The 22,869-nt window shown below is 51.5% G+C and overlaps 1 protein-coding gene across 2 annotated transcripts; it reads left to right on the plus strand.

Moving 5' to 3' along the window:
* The first annotated feature begins 1,236 nt into the window (after positions 1–1,236).
* On the plus strand, positions 1,237–22,647 carry SCAMP2 (secretory carrier membrane protein 2). Of its 2 annotated transcripts, XM_079914172.1 has the most exons (10): positions 1,237–1,414; positions 12,429–12,497; positions 12,936–13,034; positions 13,603–13,731; positions 15,004–15,121; positions 15,652–15,780; positions 16,471–16,630; positions 17,753–17,854; positions 20,743–20,860; positions 21,117–22,647. In XM_079914172.1, exons 1-10 carry the CDS (start codon positions 1,358–1,360, stop codon positions 21,249–21,251), a joined length of 1,116 nt encoding a protein of 371 aa, XP_079770298.1. In that variant the 5' UTR covers positions 1,237–1,357; the 3' UTR covers positions 21,252–22,647. The 2 variants fall into 2 exon arrangements, with proteins under 2 accessions (XP_079770298.1, XP_079770297.1); XM_079914171.1 differs by lacking the exon at positions 13,603–13,731 and having other exon boundaries at positions 1,239–1,414.
* The last annotated feature ends 222 nt before the right edge of the window (positions 22,648–22,869 follow it).

Here is a 22,869-nt window from a genome sequence, read left to right on the forward strand (position 1 = left end):
AGCATGTAATTACAACCTGCAATAGGTATTATGAGGGAAAAGCACGGGGTAATAGAAGAGCTTATGTTGTGGGGGAAGAGTGCTCTAATCTATGGTGGAGAGAGACCGCTCCTGAGCAAGGGGCCTGTATGCCTAGATTTGAAAGATAAGCAGGTGTTAACTAGGGGTTGAGGAGGGCATGGGCTAGGAGCATACCAGGAAGAGGGAAAGGCCAGTACAAAGGCCCTGAGGCAGGGAGGAACAAGGGAAGTTTGAGGAACTGAAAAGCCACTAGCAGAGCTAGAATGCACAGCAGTGTGGGATGTGGTGGTGGGGTAGGCACAAGAAGGAATGGGAAGGATTGATAGGTGGGGCACAGATCTTGCAAGTCCTAGAGGCCAAACGAGGAATTTGGGCCTTCATGGAAAATAACTGAAGGATTTTAAACAGAAAGTTCCGTAGTAATTTTGCCCCCTTTGAATGGATCTCTAGTTACAACATGAACAACAACAGACCAATTAGCAGCCCTGTACTTGTCCAGGGTAAGGGATGACAGTGGCTGGATTCAGAGGCAGCAGAAATATACAAAGATATGAATAAATAACATGGGTTTGCAGAGAGTGAATCAGCCCCCATGCTTGATGGTTCTACTGCTGAACTCCCTCATTCACTTAATAAATGCTTGATGCCCAGGTTAATCCCAGCTCAGGCCCTAAACCTGTCTGGGCTCAGGGATCCTCATCCCTAAAACGATAAAACTTGACATCCGGGGGCAAGGCCTAAGAGAGGCAGGGCTCAGCTAGTGTGGGGGACAGCTGCACGGTCGGTTCTTCCGAAAAGAACCTCTCTGCTCGGCCCCTACCACCAGAACCGTTTCCTAGCTTGGCGAAGTCCTCTCGAGTCAGGAACTCCATTCCCCGCTCCCGCCGTTGGCTCGAACTTCTGTCCCCTGCCTGAACCAGTGCGTGCTTCCCAAACTTGCCCTCCAAGAAAGCAAAGGGGTTAAGTTTCCAACTCCACTTAGGGAGTTCCCAATACCATGTTGGAACCTATCTGACCGAGAGGCAGTTGGGAACGGCTCCAGCCCCTCCTCAGTCTCCCAAATCCCTCGGGGCCTCCCCAACCCCTGAAGCACAGGCACAGCGAAAAAGCCGATGGAAGCGGAACGCCCTCCCGCAGCTCCACAGTGGGCTGAACAGGAGGGCGGAGCGGACTTCTGTGATGTCACATGACCACGCCCCTCTGAGAGGACGCTGCGCCTGCGCTAGAACGGCTGCCTCGCTCCCGGAAGTGGAGGGTCTACACGCAGAGCGCCGCTGGGTCTGGGTGCCCGGAGGCAGAAGTGCTCTCGGAGCTTCCCCGTCGGTCCCCGACCGCCATGTCGTCTTTCGACACCAACCCCTTCGCGGACCCAGTGGACGTAAACCCCTTCCAGGTAGAGCCCTCATCTTACAGCGCTGTCTAGTGCCGAAGGCCGCCGCCCGGGCCTCTTCGCCACAGCCGGGAGACGTGGCGTAGGAGGGACGGGCCATCTGCCCAATGGGAGAGCGGGCTTTGAGGGATGGCCTATCGTAGCATCTGGGGGGCGGGACTAGCAGCAGGTGGACTAGCGGAGGGGGCGGGGTGCTGTACTCGGGGAAGAGGTGGGACTGTCTAGCTCCCGGGACGTAGCCCCTCTAACTGGACACTGCTGGGGAAGGGGACTGGCGCAGACACGATCAGGGAGACCCCCAGCTTCAGGGAGAGAAGCGACTTCACCTGAGGGGGATGTGTGGCTACCATGTCCCGCAGTCTTGGAGAGACACCAGCCTTGAGTCACTTTAGGAGAGGGGGTGACAGCAACATAATGAGGAGGTGGAACCCTCTAGTGGGATGGAGAAATGTGAGAAAATCCCAAGAACATCACCCCCTGCAACATACACACAGCCAACTAGTCTATAAGGTATAGGAGAGCCCCTGAGATTTGTCAGGAAAGGAAGGCTGGTAACCCAAGCTGAAATACGGCCTTGATAACAATTTTACACCTTGGCCATGGATCTAGTTTGGACTGGGTTTTGGCTAGATGTGAGAGCCCAGGTTAGGGAGGGAGGAGAGGGTCTTGAAGTGCAATGAATGTTGGTCTGATGGCCCTCTGTATGGTGGCAGGGTAGTTGAGATGCACTGACCTATGAGCTGGCCTCACCTTTTGAACAATAGACCGAGGAAGAAAGAGACTTCCTATTTAAAGCCAAAACTCTTCCGCCTTTGAGCTAAGAGCACAAGGCTATTCTTCTCCATGATGAAGGATTGGGACTCCTGTTAGCTCCACAGTTCCTATGCCTCTTGTTTCATGTCTGCTCAAAACCAGTTCTCGGGAAGCTTGCTTGTGCTGACTGGTGATTTATGAGCCCTGAGCTTTCTGCTTTGTCAGGATGTCACCAGGCACATGAACTCATCCTGCTTGTACTTTATTTTGGTCACTGGCAACTGTAAGTTTCCTGCAGGTGTAGGGGAAGTTCTTGGAGGGGTCCTTCCTGCAACTCACAGCATGAGCTTTCCCACCTTGAATCCCTTCAGGAGTTAGAACAAACAAAGGAGACCAGAATGAATGTCTGAGAGTAAAAACTTTATGTCTCTTTCTTGGTCTCAAGGTGACTTAGACACTGGGAGCCCTCAAGGCAAATTTTGATAGCTTTGTAACCTCAGGGAATTCCTAACATTCCTCATGTAGCTTAATGCTTCTTTACAGAACTATTTGGAGGACTTTATCTCTTATGTAATGCAGTCATCTCTATTTCAGTAAAGAAAGAACATTTGCATTTTTTTTTCTTCTGCCAGTGTCTTCAGGTAACTGTTTTGCTTTAGTTATAAAACTGCTGTATGTTACTGGAGTTTGAGTTTTAGTAAGGATCTAGTAGCCTTTTGGTATGTGTGCTGTGTAATGATGTGCCTTTTTCTTTCTTCCTTTTTTTTTTTTTTGTCCTCTCAGAATCAGAAATAAAATGTCTGCTGCCATCTGACAGAGGCAGTCAGCTGTCCAAAGATGCAGAGAGCTTGTCTTCAGTGCTAGCAGTGAGACAAATAGTTGGCCTAAATTCTGCCCTGTATAAATAGCAGCTTGAAAGTCTTAAACCGTATCTCCAACCCCAGAAATGATTGTGCAAACTGTGGTAGAAGTAACTTCTGCATTCAAGCAAGACAGTCTGTCCATCAGGCAGCCCCAGGATATGGCAGGACAGGAAGCAGCTGTGGTCCTGTAAAGAGCAACATCTGGAGGGGAAGCCTGTGTGGGAAGAAGAGAGCTGGCTGGCTGCGATTCTGCTCCTCCTGCCCTGGGCTGGGTTTTCCCTCTTGGCGCACAGCTGTGTGGGGAGAAGGAGATTAGGGTGTGAGGCCCCAGATCTCCTTCTCCTGGAAAGCTGCCCTCCCTCTCCTTGTGATGGTAGTGTCTGCTTCCCTGACGGCCAGAGGAGGGTGTAGCCCTTGGGTGACTGGGTGTGAACCCAGCTTCATTTACCTAGGGTGTTGGCACAGAGCTCAGGAGAGAGCAGGTGGAGAGGAGATAGGCTCAGAAACTGTCACACCTAGCCGGCCCTCAGAGCAGAGCCTTTTTGTTTTCCTCCATGGTGGTTTACAAAAATGTACTTAGTGTTCGGAGTCCATGGTTGACTTTTAGAGCTGGGACATCCTCAGAAATCTCTTCTAACCCTTTAGTTTAGAGATGAGGAAACCAAGAACCCAGGGAGGATGGGACATACCAGAGTCACCAGCTAATTTGAAGCAGGAAGGGACTCAGATCCAGGTCTCATTCTCAGGACAGTGCTGTTTTAAAAGTTTTAAACTGCCTTGGTGTTACTTAGTCCAACAAATTAATATTAGGTAAGCTTTTTTGTTGTTGTTCAGTGGGTGGGGCTGGAATAATATGGATTGTATTGTGCTTTTTTAAGATGGTACTTTAATGCAGCATGTGTTCTGAGTAATACCAGTCCTGAAAGGTGCTCAGGGTTCTGTGGTCCAGTACGTTTAGGAATCATTTTTCTTGAAACTTGACCAGGCTTTTTAGTTTGTTAAAGGCTCCAAGAAATCCTACAATAAAGATATTTGCTCAACTTTGTTTGACCCAGCCTTTCTCAGAGTTATTCCGCCACGGAATCCTTTTTCTGCTAACTCTTGTAATATCCCCTGAAGCTCCTGGTGCGCCTTTAAGCTGACTTCCTTATAAATGTTCTTTAGGTATACCCTACTCTCATCCCCACCCCAAACTGTGGGCATGGGTTTTTATGATCCCCTCCTTGTGTATAGTTACAGTGGGATTATTAGAAAACTTCCTGCACAGTAACACTGTGAGTGGAAAATTGTCACAAGAGTGCAGAAGAGGTTTTACCAAACTCCTAGGAGGAAGCAGGAAACTGCAAGCCAAGTGTGGCTGATTTCCCAACCTCCACTGGCACTGCCTAATCCCTCTGTGAATTATGGCACATCTGCTTTGTACCATCTGGGTATGCAGGTCCTTCTTTCCAGCATGTCTGTTGCCAAAATTTTCTCAGAAAGTCTTGGGTGATGAAGAGGTTGAGGGCTACAGGTAGGCATTGTACTCCCCGTTTTCTTTTTCAGCAGTCCACTAACAAGCAGCTCACCCGGGCAAATGCCTGGGCTGCTTTCCTACTTGGCGTATCTGCCAGGTTACCCCAGGCAGTCGGCATTGATCTCAAGGAGGGGGAGTGGACTAGCTGGTGGTGCTGAACAGAGAAAGCCTTTCAGCGTTCATGAGTTGCCAAATCACACCATATCACTTTCACACGTTGCCTCCTTGCAGTTAAAAGATAATCTCAGTGGTGTGGCTGCTTCCAAGGATTTAAAACGTTTCTCTCCTGTGGGAGGAGAAAGTGGTGGCAGAAACGTGATTTGGGTGTGAACAGAGTTACATGAAGTTCCCTGCACAGACACTGAGGGCTTTGTCACTTCCCAGAGAGGGTGGGCTCCAGCTTGACTGTACCTTTGGGAATTCTCAAAACCACCAGTTGGACCTGGTAGAACTTTCCTGTGGAACAGGAGCGTTGTCTCGAGAAATTTGAAAATGGCAAGGTTCATATAGTTTAACTGTCCCCAGACAGCTGCCCAGATGGGGGTGGGGGGCTGAGGGCGGTGTCCCTGACTTTATGGTTGGCGCCTGGAGCCAGGCTGGGTGTTCGAAAGCACTTGGCCAGAGACACAGCTGAACTTTGACCCTACACTATTAAGTTTTCTTTGGAGCCACTTGGTGTAGGATGATGCTGGGTTCAGAGAAATGGTAATATTTAACCAGGACAGACAAGGGGTACCTGCTGCGTCTTCAAGAAAAGAGTGCCATGCACATTAATTAGCAAGGTGTGACCCGTCCAGCAGTGCTCCTTTGAGATGCTGACATGTTTTTGCACATCACTGAGCCACTGCTGCTCCAAGATCCTGTGCAGGTGACCAAGATAAATGGGCACATGGTCTGTCAGAGCTTGTAATCTGGCAGGAGAGCTAAGAAATGCTCGCTGTTCATGACAGCATGCCGTGGTGCGTAAAGGGCAGTCAAAACTTGCCAAAAGGATCTGTGAGGGATCTGAGGAGGAACGAGGCAGAGTCCCGTGGTAGGAAGGGCTTGAGCTGAGAGCAGAAAGCCTGGCATATGGCAAGAGAGGGTATCTCAGGTGAAGGAGCGCCAAGAACTTAAAGTCGCTTCCACGCACTGTCACCCCCGCAGTCCCAGGCGCCTCCTCACTCTTGGATCCTGTGGTCTCTCTGGGAGCCATGGGCCCACGATATGCCTGCTGCTTGTGATGCGCAAGCTCATTTGGCCAGTCTCTCTTGAAATTCTCTCTGTCCTTGGCCTCTTTACACTGGTAACTCTCACCTCCTTCCGCCTGTTTTCTCTTCCTGTCTTATACCTTTAAGGGTGTCCTGGAGTTCTGTCCTTGACTTTGTTCTCGCTGTATACCTTTCCAAGTAAGTCTTTCCACTTTTATGGCTTCAGAATAGCATCTGCATACCAGTGGTCCCAGATCTAGAACTCTAGCCCTCACCATTCTCCTGAGCTTCAAACCAGTACTTCCAACTCTCACCTGGACATTTTTACCCATTCCACCCAGATGCATTTTTAAAAATTAATTTATTAATTTATTTATTTTATTTATTTTTTGTCTGTGTTGGGTCTTTGTTTTTGCGTGTTGGCTTTCTCTAGTTGCGGTGAGCAGGGACTACTCTTCATTGCAGTGCGTGGGCTTCTCGTTGCGGCGGCTTCTAGGTGCGCGGGCTTCAGTATTTGTGGCACGTGGGCTCAGTAGTTGTGGCGCATGGGCTTAGTTGCTCCGCAGCATGTGGGATCTTCCTGGACCAGGGCTCAAACCCGTGTCCCCTGCATTGGCAGGTGGATTCTTAACCACTGCGCCACCAGGGAAATCCCGAGATACATTTTATACGTCTCTCCAGTGTGACACAGTACCTTCTCAGATCCTCTCCCCACTCCCACACACCTGCTCCTGAAAATCCTGTTCCTCTTCTCCCATGACCGCCTTGTTCAGTGGCCCCCTCCCCTCCCCTCCCCTCCCCTCCCCTCCCCCTCCCCTCCCCCTCCCCTCCCCCTCCCCTCCCCTCCCCTCCCCTCCCCATCTTGTCTTGTCCTGCAGTAACTCCATACCTCGACCATCCTGGGGAGTGGCCGAGCCTGTGCCACCTACCTGAGAAGGGTCTCTGGAGCCCATACCCTCTTCTCCATCTCCAGAGTCATCCCTTAGTTCAGGCCTTATTATCACCCACGTGGATTCTTGTGTCCCAGCCAGTCTTCCCACCATCCTCCTTCCCTACACATCACACTCTCCTCACTGCTGGCAGAGGTGATCACTGCTCACAATCTCTGGTTGTCCACGTTGCCCACAGGGTGAAGTCTGAACTCCTGCAGTATGGCCTGACCTCTTCTGCAGGCTGGGTCCCTGGTGCTCCTCTCTGTATATACGCACTTCGCCCCACTGCCTCCAGAACCTTCTCCCTGAACACACGCAAGCTCTTTTTAAAGATGCTGTGTCTTTGCAAATGCTGTTCTTCTCTTCCTCTTTAGTGCTTGCTAAATTTCTTTCCTCTTTCAAGATCCAGTTCAGATGCCACCTCAGTGAAGCCTTCCCTGAGTCTCCAGACAGCTTCCTCACTCCCTCCTCTGCGAGCCTATTGCACTTGCCTGCACCTTGTTCAGCACTGATAACGTGCTGTCACTTCTTGCCCTGGCTTCTGTTGTGTTCTCTGTGCTATTTGCTTCTTGGGGGCAGGAACCAAGGCTTTTTCTTTGTGCCCTTGCCCTGTGCTGGTGTGGAATGGTTTGTGTAGGGAGTAAACAGACCGAGGTGGAAGGAGATGGCGGGGGCTCCGTTTGATTGAGGACAGGCTGTGCCGAGAGGAGAGCTGGTGCCAGGTCAGGGAGGGCCTCAACGCCAGGCCGGGGACTTAGACTCACTTTTTTGGGTGCTTCTGTACATCACTGCTGTGGCAGGGAGGGAGGCCCCAAGGTGCATGTTGCTTATTTGGTGGGTTCTCAGGCTCTCTTTTTAAAAATAAGTGTGTACGTGGTGTACGTGTGTGTTTAACATAAACATAACATAATCACATTATAGAAAATTGGTAAAACAAAGTAAATCAGCCATATTTCTACCAGTCTTTTACAACCATTGTTATTTTGATGTATTTTCTATATGAGTACTTCTGACAGAATTGTCATTTGATATTCATATAACCAGGCCTTTTCTCTATTGCTGCCCTGTGTTCATAGCTGTGATTTTTAGTGTCTGTTTAGGCCATTGAGGGGATATGCACCAAAATGTACTTGTGCTCGCTGTCACTGGATATTTAAGTCGTTCCCTGCTTTTTTTCCCCTGTTGTAAATACTGGTGCAATGAATACATTTGCAGATACAGATTTTTACATATTTTCCTCATGTTTCCTTTGGATGGCTTCTCAGGCTCTGGCTCAGAGAGTACCAAGGTTAACTGTGGCTCTTTGTACACCTGGGACCCAGCCAGCCGATCTGGCGATGACTGCCCCTTCTTGTTCTATGACACACAGCCTTGGCGCTAACGCAAATAGGACTTCACAGAGGTTCCAAAGTATTGGTCACTCTCTGCCTCCCAGAGAAAGTGGCCGAGTTTCTTTTAGTCCATGAGGTATTTATTTAATGTATTTATTTGGAGCCTGAAATAAATCTCACATTGGGAGCCTGGGTGGAGTGTAGGGTGGGAAAGCAAGGAAGAGTCACAGTAAACTCGAGCACAGCCAGGACCTGGGAGATGCATGGAAAGGGGTTGCCAAACTAGTGAAAGCAAGTGTGTTCTTCAAGGCCCTTCCCCGGCAGAGTTGCAGCCTAGCTGTGCTGCGTCTTTTTCTCAGTCCCTCACACCCCAGCTCCACGGAGTGTTCCTTTGCCCCGCAGCTGTGGTGGCCTGAGCTTTCTGACTGGGCCTTTGCTCCCCTTCCTCCCCTCCTCTTGGAACTGTGCCTTTCTCCAAGCCCGCCTGGGCCTCCTCTCCCCTCCCCTCCCCTCCTGTTTTTACTCCCGTGCTGTGTGCACGTGTCTCAGCTACCAGATTTTGGTCTCCAGAAGGGCAATAGCCGCGTCCTTTTCCTCTTGGTGTGTCCCTCACACTGTTTGTGACTGCTTGCTGAGTGAAAAGAACTGAGATCAGGAGCATTCTGTTTGTTATAAATTCAGTAAAGGGCATTAACCAGTTTGAGTCCTTTGGGCACTGAGGGAGTGTCAGGTTACTTCTTTGTAGTTGAAACTTAGCTCTCACCATGCTTTTAAATAACTACTTGACCCACTTGTGAGCCAGCTGATGCTGGGTGAGGGGGAAGTAAGGTTGCTGCTGTTGACTTCTTACTTGTGACTTGGAGTAAAATCTGAGGGTCCTCATTCAGGCCAGTCAGTGTGGTCCTTACTTGCAAGATTCTCTGCCTGTGTCCCACCAGGGGTGTTCGCCAGGAAAGACTGCTCTGAAGTCTGGGAATAAAGAGCTGAGCAGAAGCAGTCGTCCCAGTCACTCACGGTGCCCTTGTCAGCATCCCTCGACCCCTCAACCCCACGTTGACTGAACACCTTCCGTTGGTCAGCCCCCAAGCCAGGCTTTGGGGACGCACTGCCCACTCAGGTTTACCACTCGTGTCTTTGGAGACAGACAGACTTGGATTCAAAATTGGGCTCAGAGACTTCCCTGGTGGCGCAGTAGTTAAGAATCCGCCTGCCAGTGCAGGGGACACGGGTTCGAGCCCTGGTCTGGGAAGATCCCGCATGCCGCGGAGCAACTAAGCCTGTGTGCCACAACTACTGAGCCTGCGCTCTAGAGCCCTTGAGTCACAACTACTGAATCGTGCACCCTAGAGCCCGTGCTCCACAACAAGGGAAGCCACTGCAATGAGAAGCCTGTGCACCACAACAAAGAGTAGCCCCCGCTTGCCACAACTAGAGAAAGCCCCAACGCGACCATAACTAACTAACTAACTAACAAAAACAAAATCTGGCTCAGCCACTACAGTCCCTGAGGTCTTGGATGAGCTACTTCCCCTCTCTGAGCTGGGAACTTCCCCTCACAACAGGATGGTTGTGAGGTTGAATGAGGAGGTGCGTTGTAGCTTTTCTCAGCCAGTGCTGCTCAGCTGGGCTGTGGAACACAGAAGCTGAGTGGAGCTAGTGTTTTCTCCATTCTCCCAAGGATGGAACATAACCAGGACTGTTCTAGATGTGCAGGAGAGAAGTCAAGTCACTGCAGACAGTGGATGCCTTGGGGCAGTGGGGCTTAATTCTGTCGAGGAACCAGGTTGAAAAAGAACCTGGTAGAACCTTCTTTTCTGGTGGCTTGACACAGTGGCCAGTTCTGGGATGACTAGAATTCCACAGTAGCATCGCTGTGCGATGAGCCTGGCACATGGTAGACACTCAGTAAATGTCTGCTCCCTTGGCTGTCCCTCTTCTTCCCTCCCTCTCTCACCAGGCCTCAGCCTCTCTTGAAGCCATATACATCTTTCAGAAAGAGCCTAGGTCTCCTCAGGTGGAAAGTACCCATGTCTCCCAGAGTGTTCCAGGCTCCTTTTCCCAGGCAAGGTGCTTCTGGGCCCCAGGGCTGCTACTGTGATGCAAGTGGCCCTCCCCTTCTGTGTGCCCTAGCATTTGGGCAGTAGCTCCTGGAGAAAGCAGAGGAGGGCCTGCAGCATCTAGCACTTATTCTCAGACATTACCTGAGCTTCTGCTTGCATCAGGCTCTCTTCACCAAGCACTGGGGTGCCAGAAATATGAACTAGATCCAGAAACACCTGGTTACAGAGTTTATAGCCTGCTAGAGGAGACAGGATTTGTTTGTGGTGAGCCTGGGTCCAGGGCCGATTTTTTTAAGATTTTAGAGAAAGGAGGAGGGGTCACTATGGATAGGGTAGTCAGTCCCCCTGCCTCCCAGAATCCTCTTCTGGCTGACCTTGGTAAAGGAAATGACGTCTCTTCATGGCTCTGGAGGCTGCCTATTAAACATGCGTACCACAGCCAGGCGTGTACGCTGGCTCCTGAAACTGCTGCCAGAGCTGCCCTGCTGTCCTTGTCCTGTAGTGACAGACTCAAGTTCCTTGGACAGTGGATCTGATTTCAGTGACTTCAGCTCACTTTCTCTGCTGTGGCTTGATGTCTGTAGAGTCTGAAAGGGGAACAGATACTGAGCCCCAGATCTTTCATGCAGGAAGGCAGCTCAGTAATTCTGGGATAAATCTGCTAGATGTTCAGCCAACAACCTCAAGGCCAGTTCGCCAACTTCAGGTGGCCTCTCAGGCCTCACCTTGTCACTTTGTCCAAGTTGCAGGAGCCACCAGGCAGGGATGGTGTCCAGCAGAAAGGACACAGCCACACTGCCTCTTTGCAGAGGAGACTGGGTGAGGTGCAGAGGACAAGGACCATCCAGAGATGGGAAGTGAGTTGGTGCTGGGCTAGGCCCTGGGGCCCTGCAGACACAGGCTCACCTTCTAGGAGCTGACGGCCTTGGTAGGAAGTTAGTGTGTGTGAAAAAGGTATGTTCGGTGCTGACCCGTGGCTCTATAAATGTTCAGAATAGCGAGCCAGCTCCCATTTTGAGACCTAGGACAAGTACTGCACTGTGGCGAATATCCGTTTCCACATCTAAAAATTGAGGGGTGGTTTTCTGAGGGTCTGTCTGTTGTTAACGTTGTGTTTAAGAATCCAATCTATGGAGGCTTCCTGCTGGAGGGGAAGCTGGGCATGAAGGACAGGAGCATCCGGACCAGTAGTGAGGGACTAGGGGTGAGGTGTACAGACAGGGGAGCCTAGGTGAGGCCTTATAACGGGGACCTTGGCAGAGTCTGGTGCCAGCTGTTTCCCTCAGAGGCATCTCTGTCCAGCTGGACCTGAGCCCCATGCTATTTTGTATGGGGAAGGGGAGGGAGTGTACAGGAGCTCTGTTGGGTGAGGGGCAGGATGAAGACAGCCCAGCCTCAGGCCAGCACGGAAGCTGCTCTGGTGGAGAGGGTGGCGGAGATCCCTGCGTGAGGCCCTCAGCAGGAAGGGTTGGCCTCGGCAGAGATCAGATGGGAAAGGGAAGATTGAAAACTCGGGAAAAGGCTGTGTTCTGAGGACATTTTTGCATTTTCTGAAAAGAATCTGGAAAAAAAAAAAAACCCAAAACAATTTCTTGGCTTTTCATCTGCGTCCTTCATATCTGTATTCCTAGCAAGTGTGCATGATTTAATAAAATTAGCACTGGCAGCCAGCAGCATGTTTTTGTTCCAGAATCTTAAACTGTCCTTTAAAAAATAAGAGGAATAAATGTTTTCTGTAAAATAATAAATAAAACAGTACAGAGAGGTTAGAAAGTGAAAAGTACATATCCATCCACACCACCTCATTTACCTGCCTCCCCCACCTGCTTCCCCTCCAAAAAAAAAAACAAACCCTCCCTGGAGGTAAATACTATAAACCATTTTAAATTTCTTTGTTTTCTTTGTTTTTTTTTTTTTTTTTGGCTGTGCTGTGTGGCTTGTGGGATCTTAGTTCCCCCATCTTAGTTCACTGGCTTGAACCCGGGCCCCGGCAGTGAAAGCGCCAAGTCCCAACCACTGGAGTGCCAGGGAATTCCCTAACCGTTTTGAATTTCTAAAGGGCACTAATAGGAACTTGTGTGGTGTCTATTCCCATGCCTCAGAGTGTAGACCTTGCTCTGGGTCTCTTCCGGGAAGTCATCTGGGCTGAACCGCTCCTTTTCCAGAAAGGGAAAAGCGATTGCAGCTGTGGTGTGGCAGAGGCTGGGCACAGGAGCCTTCGGGAGAGGCTTTCCAGGGCACTAGGAAGGGCCATCAGCAGCCTTACTTCAGCCAGGTGTCCCTGGGAGGGGCCAAGAGATGGTGATCTCCCTCTGCCTCACCAAGGTTCTCCCTTTTCCCTAGCGTCTAATGGCTCTTTTTCACCTTCTCAGGATCCCTCTGTGACCCAGCTGACCAGTGCGCCACAAGGAGGCCTGGCTGAATTCAACCCCTTCTCCGAGGTTGGTGAGCATGCCCTATTTCTGAGTCCCTGGGTCCTCTGGGTGGTGCTGGCGTCTCTGGGGTAAGGAGACTTGGCAGAGACAGAGACAGAATAGCTGCAATCCTCAAAGGGACAGTCCTAATGTGAACTCAGGGGGGTGGGGTAAGGATGAGGAACTCATCCATTCTCCCCCTGGGGTCCGTGATCTGGGCCCCTCCCAGAACAGGGCCAGGCGATGCTGGGGAGCTCTGGATCCAGCAAGGGTCTGGGTTAGGCATCACATTGTCCAGAGCCTGAGGCTCGTTGGCCAAGAAGCTGCAGAAGGAGGCCCAGGGAAGGCCCAGAGGGAGTGCCCCTCACAGGCAGGGGCATATCACTCACCCTGCTGTGGGTTTGTCCCCACATGGCCAACTAGTGGAGGCCCACTCACCTCCGTCCTCTGATCTGCCCCGTGCAGACAAATGCGGCGACAACGGTTCCTGTCACACAGCACCCCGGGCCCTCGCAGCCGGCAGTTCTCCAGCCCTCAGTGGAGCCAACACAGCCAACACCCCAGGTACTGTTGACAGGATCCCTGTGACCGCTCCTTTCCAGAAAGGGACACACCCAGACCAGTAGCTGAGCCCTGAGATTGAGGGGTGGGCAGAGGGTTTTCATCCCTGGCTTCCCTTTCAGGGCCCTTTGGATCATCTCTTGGAAGTTGGTCACTTGCAGATGGAGAGTCTGCTCTGCCAACCTATATCGTCTCCCAATATCCTCTCCCCCACCCTACTTCCACCACCCAAAATAAGCTCTACTCACCAGGCCAGGGTCCTTGGTGTCAGAGAGAGCATTTGATCCTGTTGTGCCATTCCACATCCTCCTTGGGCCTTTGGTTTGTTCTCTCTTACACAGGGCCCAGAATCTCTCTTCTCTCCCTCCCTTCCTCTCTCTCTCTCCTCCTTCTTTTTTTTCTTTTAACCTCATTTATTCCCGCCCACCTTCCTGTTTTCCTTTGTCCCTTCACCAAATACTGTGAATCTTTCTGCTTTGTGCCCGACACTCCCCTCCATGCCTCACTGCCCTACCCCACGCTCCTCACTGCCTCCGGTGAGTATGGCCCACAGTGGAGTTGTATGTTGCAGCTCCTGCTTAGACAGGCCAGCAAGTTCCTGCCTACCAGATTCCTGGCAGTGAGCGAGCTCTCAGAGAGGCAGATGCTACTAGGAGGAGATAGTATTCTCAGAGACAGCTACATGCGAAACCTTCCGAAGGTAGGCAAAGTATAGATGAGCAAGAGTGAGGGCAAGGCCCCTGGAGCCTGCCCAAGCTGGGCTGTGGACTCTAGCGGGCCCCAGGCTGCCCCTACCGTCTGACTGGACTTGCTCTGAACGTTCTGCCCTGCCTGGGCCCTTGAGCCCCACCCGTGGCCCTAGAACCCTGTGGAGGTGAGGCAAGGCTTAGGGGCAGGGGTGACTTTGCTGTTCGGCTGGGTGGTGGGCCGTAGGGACCTGGTCCTACTCAGCTGAAGTTGCAGACTTGGGAGAGGAGACTAAGCCCCTCCACGTGGTCTCGGGTGGTCAATTCTTCCGCCCCCACTGCTTGAAGTTTACCTCCTGAAGGTAGCCTTAGCTCTTTGGAGAACGCCTTTTGGAGAGAGAGCGCACGCGCGTAGCTACGTATGTACAGGTATGCCTGCCTTGTCATCCTGTGAGATGACCTGTTTGATACCTGCTCCCTAAAGAGGACTGTAGACTTCAGGAGGAACCAGGTCCCAACAGGGGGAGCAGGGCCCTGGGCTGGGACACCAGACCCAAGCCCAGCCGTATTCAGCCTCACGTGTAGTATCCTAGCTGCCTCACTCAGAGGCCCAGCTCTGCCTGGAGAGGGAGAAAGCTTGGACTCTTCATGCCATGAAAGCCAGGCGAGGCAGGGCCACACCTAAAGGGCTGTCCTGGGTTATACTGGGTAACAGTTCAGGTGGACCTCTGGGCAACTCCTAGGGGTGGGGCAGGGGGTGGTGCTTAAACATAGATCCCCAAAGCTCTGGGTACCCAAGGCTGCGCTCGAGTATCTCCCTTCCCCTCGCACTGCTGGCAGGATTGCACTGTTTCCCCTTCACACACACACACACACACACACAAACACACACACCCACACTTCAAGTGAGGTTGGGTCTCTGGGTTTCTGGCTGTAGGTTAGTTTCTTGTGAGGTCTTTTTCCCTTTGCCATTGCTCCAGAAATCACTTTAACTGAACTTTGCCTGGACTCCAATATGGGAAATAACCCTAACCCTAACTCAAGCTCAGGGATGAAGGGGAGAGAAAAGCCCTGGTAATGGCTAAGGGGCCAGAGGTGGTATAGAGGTGGTAGGGGGCAGGTCACCTTGGCCTCTCTACGGTGGTCTCAGGTACCCAAGACACCCTGGGGCTAGGACTCTGGGCTCTCCCTGCATGGGGGCAAGGCCCCTCTGACTTCTGCTCATGCTGACACTGTCTCACTGTCTCTTGTGTCTGGCCACCCGCCACCTCCTCTGTTCCCTCCAGGCTGTGGCCTCTGCAGCCCAGGCAAGCCTGCTCCGGCAGCAGGAAGAACTGGACAGGAAAGCAGCTGAGCTGGAACGCAAGGAGCGGGAGCTGCAGAGCACTGTAACCAACTTACACAGTAAGGGAGGCCACCGTGCTTGGCTTAGGGAGTTCCCCAAGCCCTCTTGTTCTGGGGCAGCCTTGGAGCTTTGCTGAACTCCTGTTCATCTTAGAGTGGCATTGGCCTTGGGGAATACCAAGTAAGGTGGAGGTTAGGAGACTTGCCATGTAGTCCTAATGGATATAGATTATTTCTACACTCCTTCCCAGCTCTAGAATTCTTAGATAGAGTGGGGGCACTGGTCCCAGGATTCCTTACTCATGATGAGGACCCTTTGCGCTTATGGTCTGGTTGTTAATGAAAATAATCACTTAGGCTGTTGAGCTCTGTGTTTCCCAGTACATTTGGGGTCCATTATCTTGGAGTGAGCTCATGGGTATTTGTGTCCCATCACCCTTTTCCCATCCCACTCCGTATCCATAGACCCCGAGCCCCGCCTGCTGGCGCCGCTCTGGGAGCCCTGGTTTGACCCATGAATGAGGCCAGTGTGTGCATTCCGCCAAGCTGCTGCTGAGGCTGGGCTCACGTCCTCACCTCTTTCCACACAGTGAGAGAGAACAACTGGCCGCCCCTGCCCGTGTGGTGCCCTGTCAAGCCCTGCTTCTATCAGGATTTCTCCACAGAGATCCCTGCCGACTACCAGCGGATATGCAAGATGCTCTACTATCTCTGGATGTGTGAGTCCCGCTCCTGCCCCTTTGAGCTCCAGGGTGAAATGGGCTGTGACTCAAGAGCCCTATCTCTGCTCTGGCGGCTCCTCCCTGGCGGGCTCCAACCTTTCTCAGTGCTGGGCTGGGGGGTGCCTTCTGCCCACATAATTGGCCTTCTACAGTCTGCTGCCTGTCCTAGGAACCTCCCCTCAAGGGCCAGTCCAGACCATGGATCGGGTAGAGTGGGACTAGCTGGAGGCTTCTGAGTTCCTGCAGAGCTCACTACACTAAAGGACCCTCCTTAGGTGAAGGCCTCCCCTCCCCACAGTCCCCTCAGCTCCTAGGAGTGAGGATAAAAGACTTCCTGTAGCTGCATTGTGGGCTGTGCAGGACCAGGGGAAAGAGTTGCTGAGAGAAAGACTTCATTCCCCAAGGGTCAGCCCTTGGGTCTGCATCTGCCCCTCCACTGCCATTCCTCATACACCTATGCTGTCCCATCGTCTCTTAGGAACTTGGTTTGGTCCCTGGTTTTAAGGTCGCAGAAAACCAGGATTTGGGAACTAACCCCGCCGGTGTACAGACTGAGGTCCTCTAGTATTTCTGCAGCTGCCCTCATAGCCTGGACTTCTTTTCCTCTGCAGGGGTGGTTTGCCTTGTTGGGGAAGCCTTCAGTCACCTTGGTACAAGCCTCTCTACCTCTCCCCTCTCCTTTCCCAGTGCATTCAGTGACCCTGTTTTTGAACCTGCTTGCCTGCCTGGCCTGGTTCTTAGTCGACACCTCCAAGGGAGTAGACTTTGGCCTCTCGATCTTGTGGTTTGTGATCTTCACCCCCTGTGCCTTCCTTTGTTGGTACCGACCCGTCTACAAGGCTTTTAGGTGAGTGGGGCTGGGGCAAGGGGTGAAGCTGGCATCCCCGGTCGCAGGCCAAGGGCCATAAGCCCTGGGGCCCCATCCCAGTCTTAAAGCAGAATGGATTGGTGGGCAAATTCACTTTCCCATTTCCACCCATAGTGAGAGCAGACAGGAAAGCTGTTTTCCTCAGTTGTACCTGAGGTCTGCTCTGGGCCCTGTCCTTGGACTAGACACAGGAGACCTAGAGAGGAAATCAGGAGCCTTACTTGCCTTCCCCCTGCTCCCAGTTTGTCTGGTTCTGTGGGATTTTAGTCACTGGGAAGAGGGTGTGCTTCTCTGATAGAAGTGGGACTTCTCTGATAGTCAGACAGAGTCTGACAGATTCGGATAAGCTCTCAATGGCTTACCCCTCCATGCTCATTTCTGCTCCTCCCCCACCTCCCCAATAACTCATGAGCATCGCTGAGTGCCAGTATTTGACCGGTTGACCTAGAGTCGATTCTGTGGACATGAATGAATCCACCTCACAACCCCCTAGGGCTTTAGAATTGTGCCTCAGAGTTGATGCTTTCAGGACAGAGAGCCCAGCAGGCCCCTGGAAGAGGGGGCGGGGCAAGTGGCTGAACCCTCCCATGCACTCAGCAGGGTTGCACTCACTGAATATGCACTCTGTATTCTTGCCCTCCAGGACACCGAGATGGAAGTACTCAAAACACCAGTTTTGTCTGATATTCCCTACTCCCCAAATACCTTTTCTTCTGCCCAGGACTACAGTTCTATTATAAAAGATTTATCATCTTTATAACAGGCTTAGATTTTCTTCCCTGTTATAATGCAAATAAGTACTCCAGGAAATGGACTGTTAGGCTGTTTACATTGTCCTTGGGGTGAGCAACTTTATTAGTTCTTTGAGGAAGCAGTCAAGCACTGACCCCTTAAATTGGAAGGCAGTGGAAGGCAAGCCCTTTTTGATTATGGTGGTGAGTGCCTGTGTCCTTAGGGACAGTGTGGCTGGCCCGCTGGAGCTCTTTCTACTAGCATCCTACCTCCTGGCTCCTAGCGAGGAAGGTGTCATAGCAAGTGAGGAAGGCTGAGGAATGAGCCCCAAACCCTCTTGTGACTTCTCGTTTCCCCCTCTCTCCACAGGTCTGACAACTCTTTCAGCTTCTTCGTGTTCTTCTTTGTATTCTTTTGTCAAATAGGGATCTACATCATCCAGTTGATCGGCATCCCTAGCTTGGGGGACAGGTGAGAGCTGGGGTAGCACAGAGGGAGTTGTGCCCTGTTTCTCTGCTCCTAGAAAGCCCCCACAGATGACCCATCTTCCACCGTGGCAGGGAGAGGGGACGGTGGGTCAGCTGGGGTCTGCCTTTGTGCCCCCGTCCACTTCTTCACTGGTAACCTACACTCACTGTCTTGCCTTGCTCACCACTTTCTGGGGCATTGTGAGTGGACTTGGCCTGAATCCTTAGGCTACCAGGGCTGTGTCCTGCCCGGGATGGCCTCCTCCTCCTTTTCTCCTGCCATGCCCTCCTAGAGGCTGGTGCTACTCTCATAGGCCCCAGACAAGCCCTGAGGTTTGGGCAGCTGCTGATGGGTGTCCTGGCCTTTGCAAACTGTGAGCTGTGACTTTTTGCAGAGGCCCTGTCATCTCAGGAGATGGAGCCCTTGCCCCTTGTGAATCGGCTCCTTCTGGCTGCTCTCCTTGAGCACAGCTGGCTTGAGTGTCCTGGCTACTGCAGTCTTCAGCTCAGAATTAGTCTCAAAAAGAAAAGCCAATGGCTGATGTTTTCCTTTCTGCTCCAGTGCACAGGGAACATTACAGAAAGGTCAGGCTGGCACTTGGCTGAAAGCCTGAGCCTGGAAGGGCTGTACTATTTTGGTCCCCTCCCTCCAGTGGAGCTGGCAAGTCCAGAGTGGTGGGGAGGGGTGACTCAGCTCGCACTCGGAGCAAGTGCACGCTGCCCTCCCCCCACCCCTCTTCCTTCTCACCTTGCTGTTTCTAATCTGGCCCCTTTTCTCTTTGACTGGTGACCCAGTTTCATTACTCATTACCCTAAGTGAGGTCCTGGTAAAAGGCTGTGATTAATAACTGCTGTTTATACCCCGGACTGGGAGCCAGAAGGCTTGAGTTCTGGTCCTGGCTCAGCCACTCACTGCCCTGCCTGGATGAGCTCTGCAGCCTCCAGCCTCCCAGTGCCTTTCTCATCTCACCTCAGAACTGCCCCCCCCCACCGACTGGGTGGATATAATCCCCCCTCCCTTTTTTGTTATTGATTGTAAAATACACATGACATAAAATTTATCATTTTATTTACCACTTAAACCATTTTAAAATGTACAATTCAGTGGCATTTAGTACATTCACAGTGTTGTGCAAACATCACCACTGTCTAGTTCCAAAACATTTGCTTCACCCCATAAGGAAACTCCATGCCCATTAAGCAATCACTCCTCATTCCCTCGTTCCCTTGTTCCCTGAGCCCCTGGCAACCACTGAGCTGCTTTCTGTCTCTCTGGATTTGCCTATTCTGAACATCTCATATAAATGGAATCATACAACATGTGGCTTTTTGTGCCTGGCTTCTTTCACTTAGCATAATGTTTTCAAGGTTCATGTTATTACTTCATTCCATTTTATGGCTAAATAATATTATATTGTTTTTGGAGATACTGAATTTTGTTTATCCACTCATCGCTTGATAAACATTTGGGTTTCCACCTTTTTGCTGTTGTGAATAGTGCTGCTGTGAACATTTGTGTACAGGTTTTTGAGTACCTGTTTTCAGTTCTTTTGGGTATGTATCCTGGGGTGAAATTGCTGGGTCATATGGTAATTCTGTGTGTAATTTATTGAGGAACTGCCAAACTGCTTCCCACAGAGGCTGAACCATTTCACGTTCCCAATAGCAATGTATGAGAGTTCCGGTCCCTCCATATCCTCACCAGCATTTGTTATTTTCCTCTTTTTTTTCCTTTTTTCTATTATAGCCAGTCGAGAAGTGTGGTAATTCATTGTGGTTTTGATTGCTGTTTCCTGAATGATTGTGATGTTGGCCATCTTTTATATGCTTGTTTGGCCATTTGTATATTTTCTTTGGAGAAATGTCTATTCATATCGTTTGCTAATTTAGTAATTGGGTTGTCTATTGTTGAGTTCTTTATATATTCAGCATTGTAGCTGCTTATCAGATATAAATTTTTTTCCTTTCCGTGTGTTGTTTTTCACTCTTGATAGTATCCTTTGATGTACAAAGGTTTTAAATTTTGATGAAATCCAACAGTTTTAGTTATTATTAGGTTTGAGTTCATTTTTGTATGTGGTCAAAGTAGGGTCCCCCGTCATTGTTTTGCATGTGGATATCCAGTTGTCCCTGCACCATTTGTTGAAGAGGCCATTCTTTCCCCATTCAGTGGTCTTGGCATACTTGTCAAAAATCAGTTGACGATTGGGATTTCCCTGGCGGTCCAGTGGTTGGGACTCCACACTTCCGGGGAACTAAGATCCCACATGCCACGTGGCCAAAAAAAAAAAAAAAAATCAGTTGACGATAATATATAGGTTTGTTTCTGGGCTCTCAATTCTATTCCGTTGATCTATACATCTGTTCTGATGCCAGTATCGTACTGTTTTGATAGCTATAGCTTTGTAGTAAGTTTTAAAATCAGAAAATGTGAGGACATCCCCTTTATAGATGAGGACACTGGGGCTCAGGAAGGAGACATGACTGGCTGGAGGCAGAGGGGCTGTCCCTGGGCCGCAGTGGCAGGAGCTGAGGTGAGAGGATGAATGTAGTGGGTTGGCCAGTGTTCCTCCTTCTCAGAGAGGGGCCCTCAGGAGTGAGTAGCCAGGCTTTCCATGTCCCCCCTAACCCCCAGAGCAGCAGGAAAAGGCTCTACCCAGGGCTATTCCTGACTGTGAAGACAGCAGCCACATCCTCCCTTCCAGACCTCACATGGCCCAAAGATTCCCAGTGGGCAGTGTGGGGCCTGATGGCCTTCACAGAGGCATGGCCTCTGCAGGGAGATGCCTGGGCGGTGTTCAGCACACAGTGGCCATTTGGAGAAGAGCCCCTCACGGGGAGCTCTGGGGCCCAATCCCACTACACTCCCTACGGCCTCTTCCTCCCTTGCAGTGGTTGGATCGCAGCCCTGTCTATACTGAAGCAAGACTTGGCTGTGTCGATCATCATGATGGTGGTGGCTGGCTTCTTCACCCTCTGTGCCGTGCTCTCACTCTTCCTCCTAAAGCGGGTGAGTGGTGGGTGCTGGGCCAGCTGCAAGCCCAAGGAAGCAGGCACCTCTCTCCTGCCTTCTCCATGGGGGTGTTCACCACTACAGCAGTTGGGCCTCCTGGGTCCTCAGAGGTCCAGCAGCTTCCTCCAAGGTTCTGGGTGGGAGGTCAGGCAGGCTGGGGTTTGTGGTGGCTCCCTTGGGAATATAACCTGGATGACTTGGTTCCTGGTGGCCCACAGGGCGGGGCTTCTCTCACCACAGCCTCTTTCCGCAGGTGCACTCCCTGTACCGCCGGACGGGGGCCAGCTTCCAGCAGGCCCAAGAGGAGTTTTCACAGGGCATCTTCAGTAACAGGACCTTCCGCAGCGCCGCCTCATCTGCTGCCCGAGGAGCCTTCCAGGGGAATTAGTTCTCCTGACTCTCTTCCTCTGCCCTGGCCTTTTCTCTCACCTGCCTTCTGAGCTGCACTTTCCGTGGGTGCCTTAAGCAGTGGCTATGCCCAGCACAGACCTGGGGAGGGTCTTGCCCGTGGCTCTTCCTCCTTCCTCAGCAACCAGCTCTCCCTTCCACCCGAGGAAAGTGGCGGGAGGGACAGGGACTGTTTTTTACACAAGAGGAAAAAAAACAGCTGTCTTTCCTTCTCTGGTGGTGGTTTGGTAGGATTCTTTTGTCTCTCTGGAAGCAGCGGGACTGAAGTTCTCTTCTCCCTACACACATACACACACATGTACTCACACACATACAGACACACATGTAAACACTTGGGGTCACTGGCAGCCCTGGGCCCACCCCAGCTGGAGTTTTATTTCTGCTGGAGTCCTGAGATTCCACTCTTTCCCCAACAGGCCTGGCCTGAATCTGATGTCACAGACCCAGCCTGTGGCTCCCACAGTCCTGCCCTTCTTTCCTGCCCAGGCTGGGGTAGCCTCCTAAGGGCTCCCCTTTAGATGAGCTGCAGTCTGAACTCTGTTCCTCAGATCACTGGAGTGGTCTCCGGGCTTCCAGAGCCTCTAACCTGGTTGCCCCAGCCTCTTTTCCTGCCTCATGTTTCTCACAAACAGTTTCATAGCCCTTTAGGCCCCCTGCACCCTCCCAGTGTGCCCTCTGGGGCCCTTCCCTCTTTAGACTTACTGAACGTGCAATGGGGTTGGTAGGGATTTGCGGATGGAGAGGGATAGAGGACGCCGACCCAAAGTTGTCTTGGCCAGCCTTTGGCTGTCTTCTAGGAAGGTGGGTTTGACTGTTTGCTTGTGGTTTATTTGGTCCTGTCTGTTTTGATTTCTTCTCTTCCGGAGAGATAGCTGCCCTTTCCCTTGGCCTCAGATTCTGCCCCCCCCCCACCCCTGCCCCCCACCATCAGCAATATCTAGCTTGTATGACTTAGAGGGAGGGCAGGGGGAATCAGTTCAGAACTGCATCCTACAGGCCACCTTTCTGAGGGTTCCAGACTAATCCTCTAGGGTTCTCCCATACTCCCAAGTAGAGTCTAGGTCACCTTCCACTAGTCCTGGGGATTCCCAAGGAGGTGTGTCACTGTGATGGGTGCTTAGGAGTTCATGGTTAAAACCTGTACCCTGTCCTCCAGAGGCGGTAGGAGTCGGTGGGTGGATTGAGGGGACTTCTCAAAAAGCTGGCCAACCTGCTACCCAGAGACAGCCCTCAAGCTGCCAGCTTACACAGCCCCAGAGCCACTGAATGATAATGGCAGTGACCAAGGTTTTGTAAACTCCTTTCTGGTATTTTTTTCTCCATGTATAAATGTATATGTTATGTCTCAATTTTGTCCTTAAATAAAAACAAGACATTTTCAGACAATACTGGTCCTCTTGTCTGCTGGACTTGGGAGGATGGGAGTGGCCCATAGGGTAGGGGGCTGAGGCACGCCAGCCATAGGCGAGAGGAGACAGTGAAGACTCTGCGTCTGGCTGCTCTACTCCCTGGCTGGCCCCGTACTGAGATTGCTTGTTGTCTTCCATGGTACTTTCTCGTCCCAGTACTTCCACTTTCAGAGCTGCTGGTCTTGGGGG

Source organism: Stenella coeruleoalba, assembly GCF_951394435.1.
Source record: "Stenella coeruleoalba genome assembly, chromosome: 2".
NCBI classification, from domain to species: Eukaryota; Metazoa; Chordata; class Mammalia; order Artiodactyla; family Delphinidae; genus Stenella; species Stenella coeruleoalba.

Excerpts from the sequence above, each read along its gene's own strand:
- SCAMP2 (XM_079914172.1), top strand. The coding sequence starts at position 1,358 with ATGTCGTCTTTCGACACCAACCCCTTCGCGGACCCAGTGGACGTAAAC. Across the intron at positions 13,035-13,602 it reads CAACACAGCCAACACCCCAG|CTCCTGCTTAGACAGGCCAG; the intron begins GTACTGTTGACA and ends TGTATGTTGCAG. Across the intron at positions 15,781-16,470 it reads GCTCTACTATCTCTGGATGT|TGCATTCAGTGACCCTGTTT; the intron begins GTGAGTCCCGCT and ends CTCCTTTCCCAG.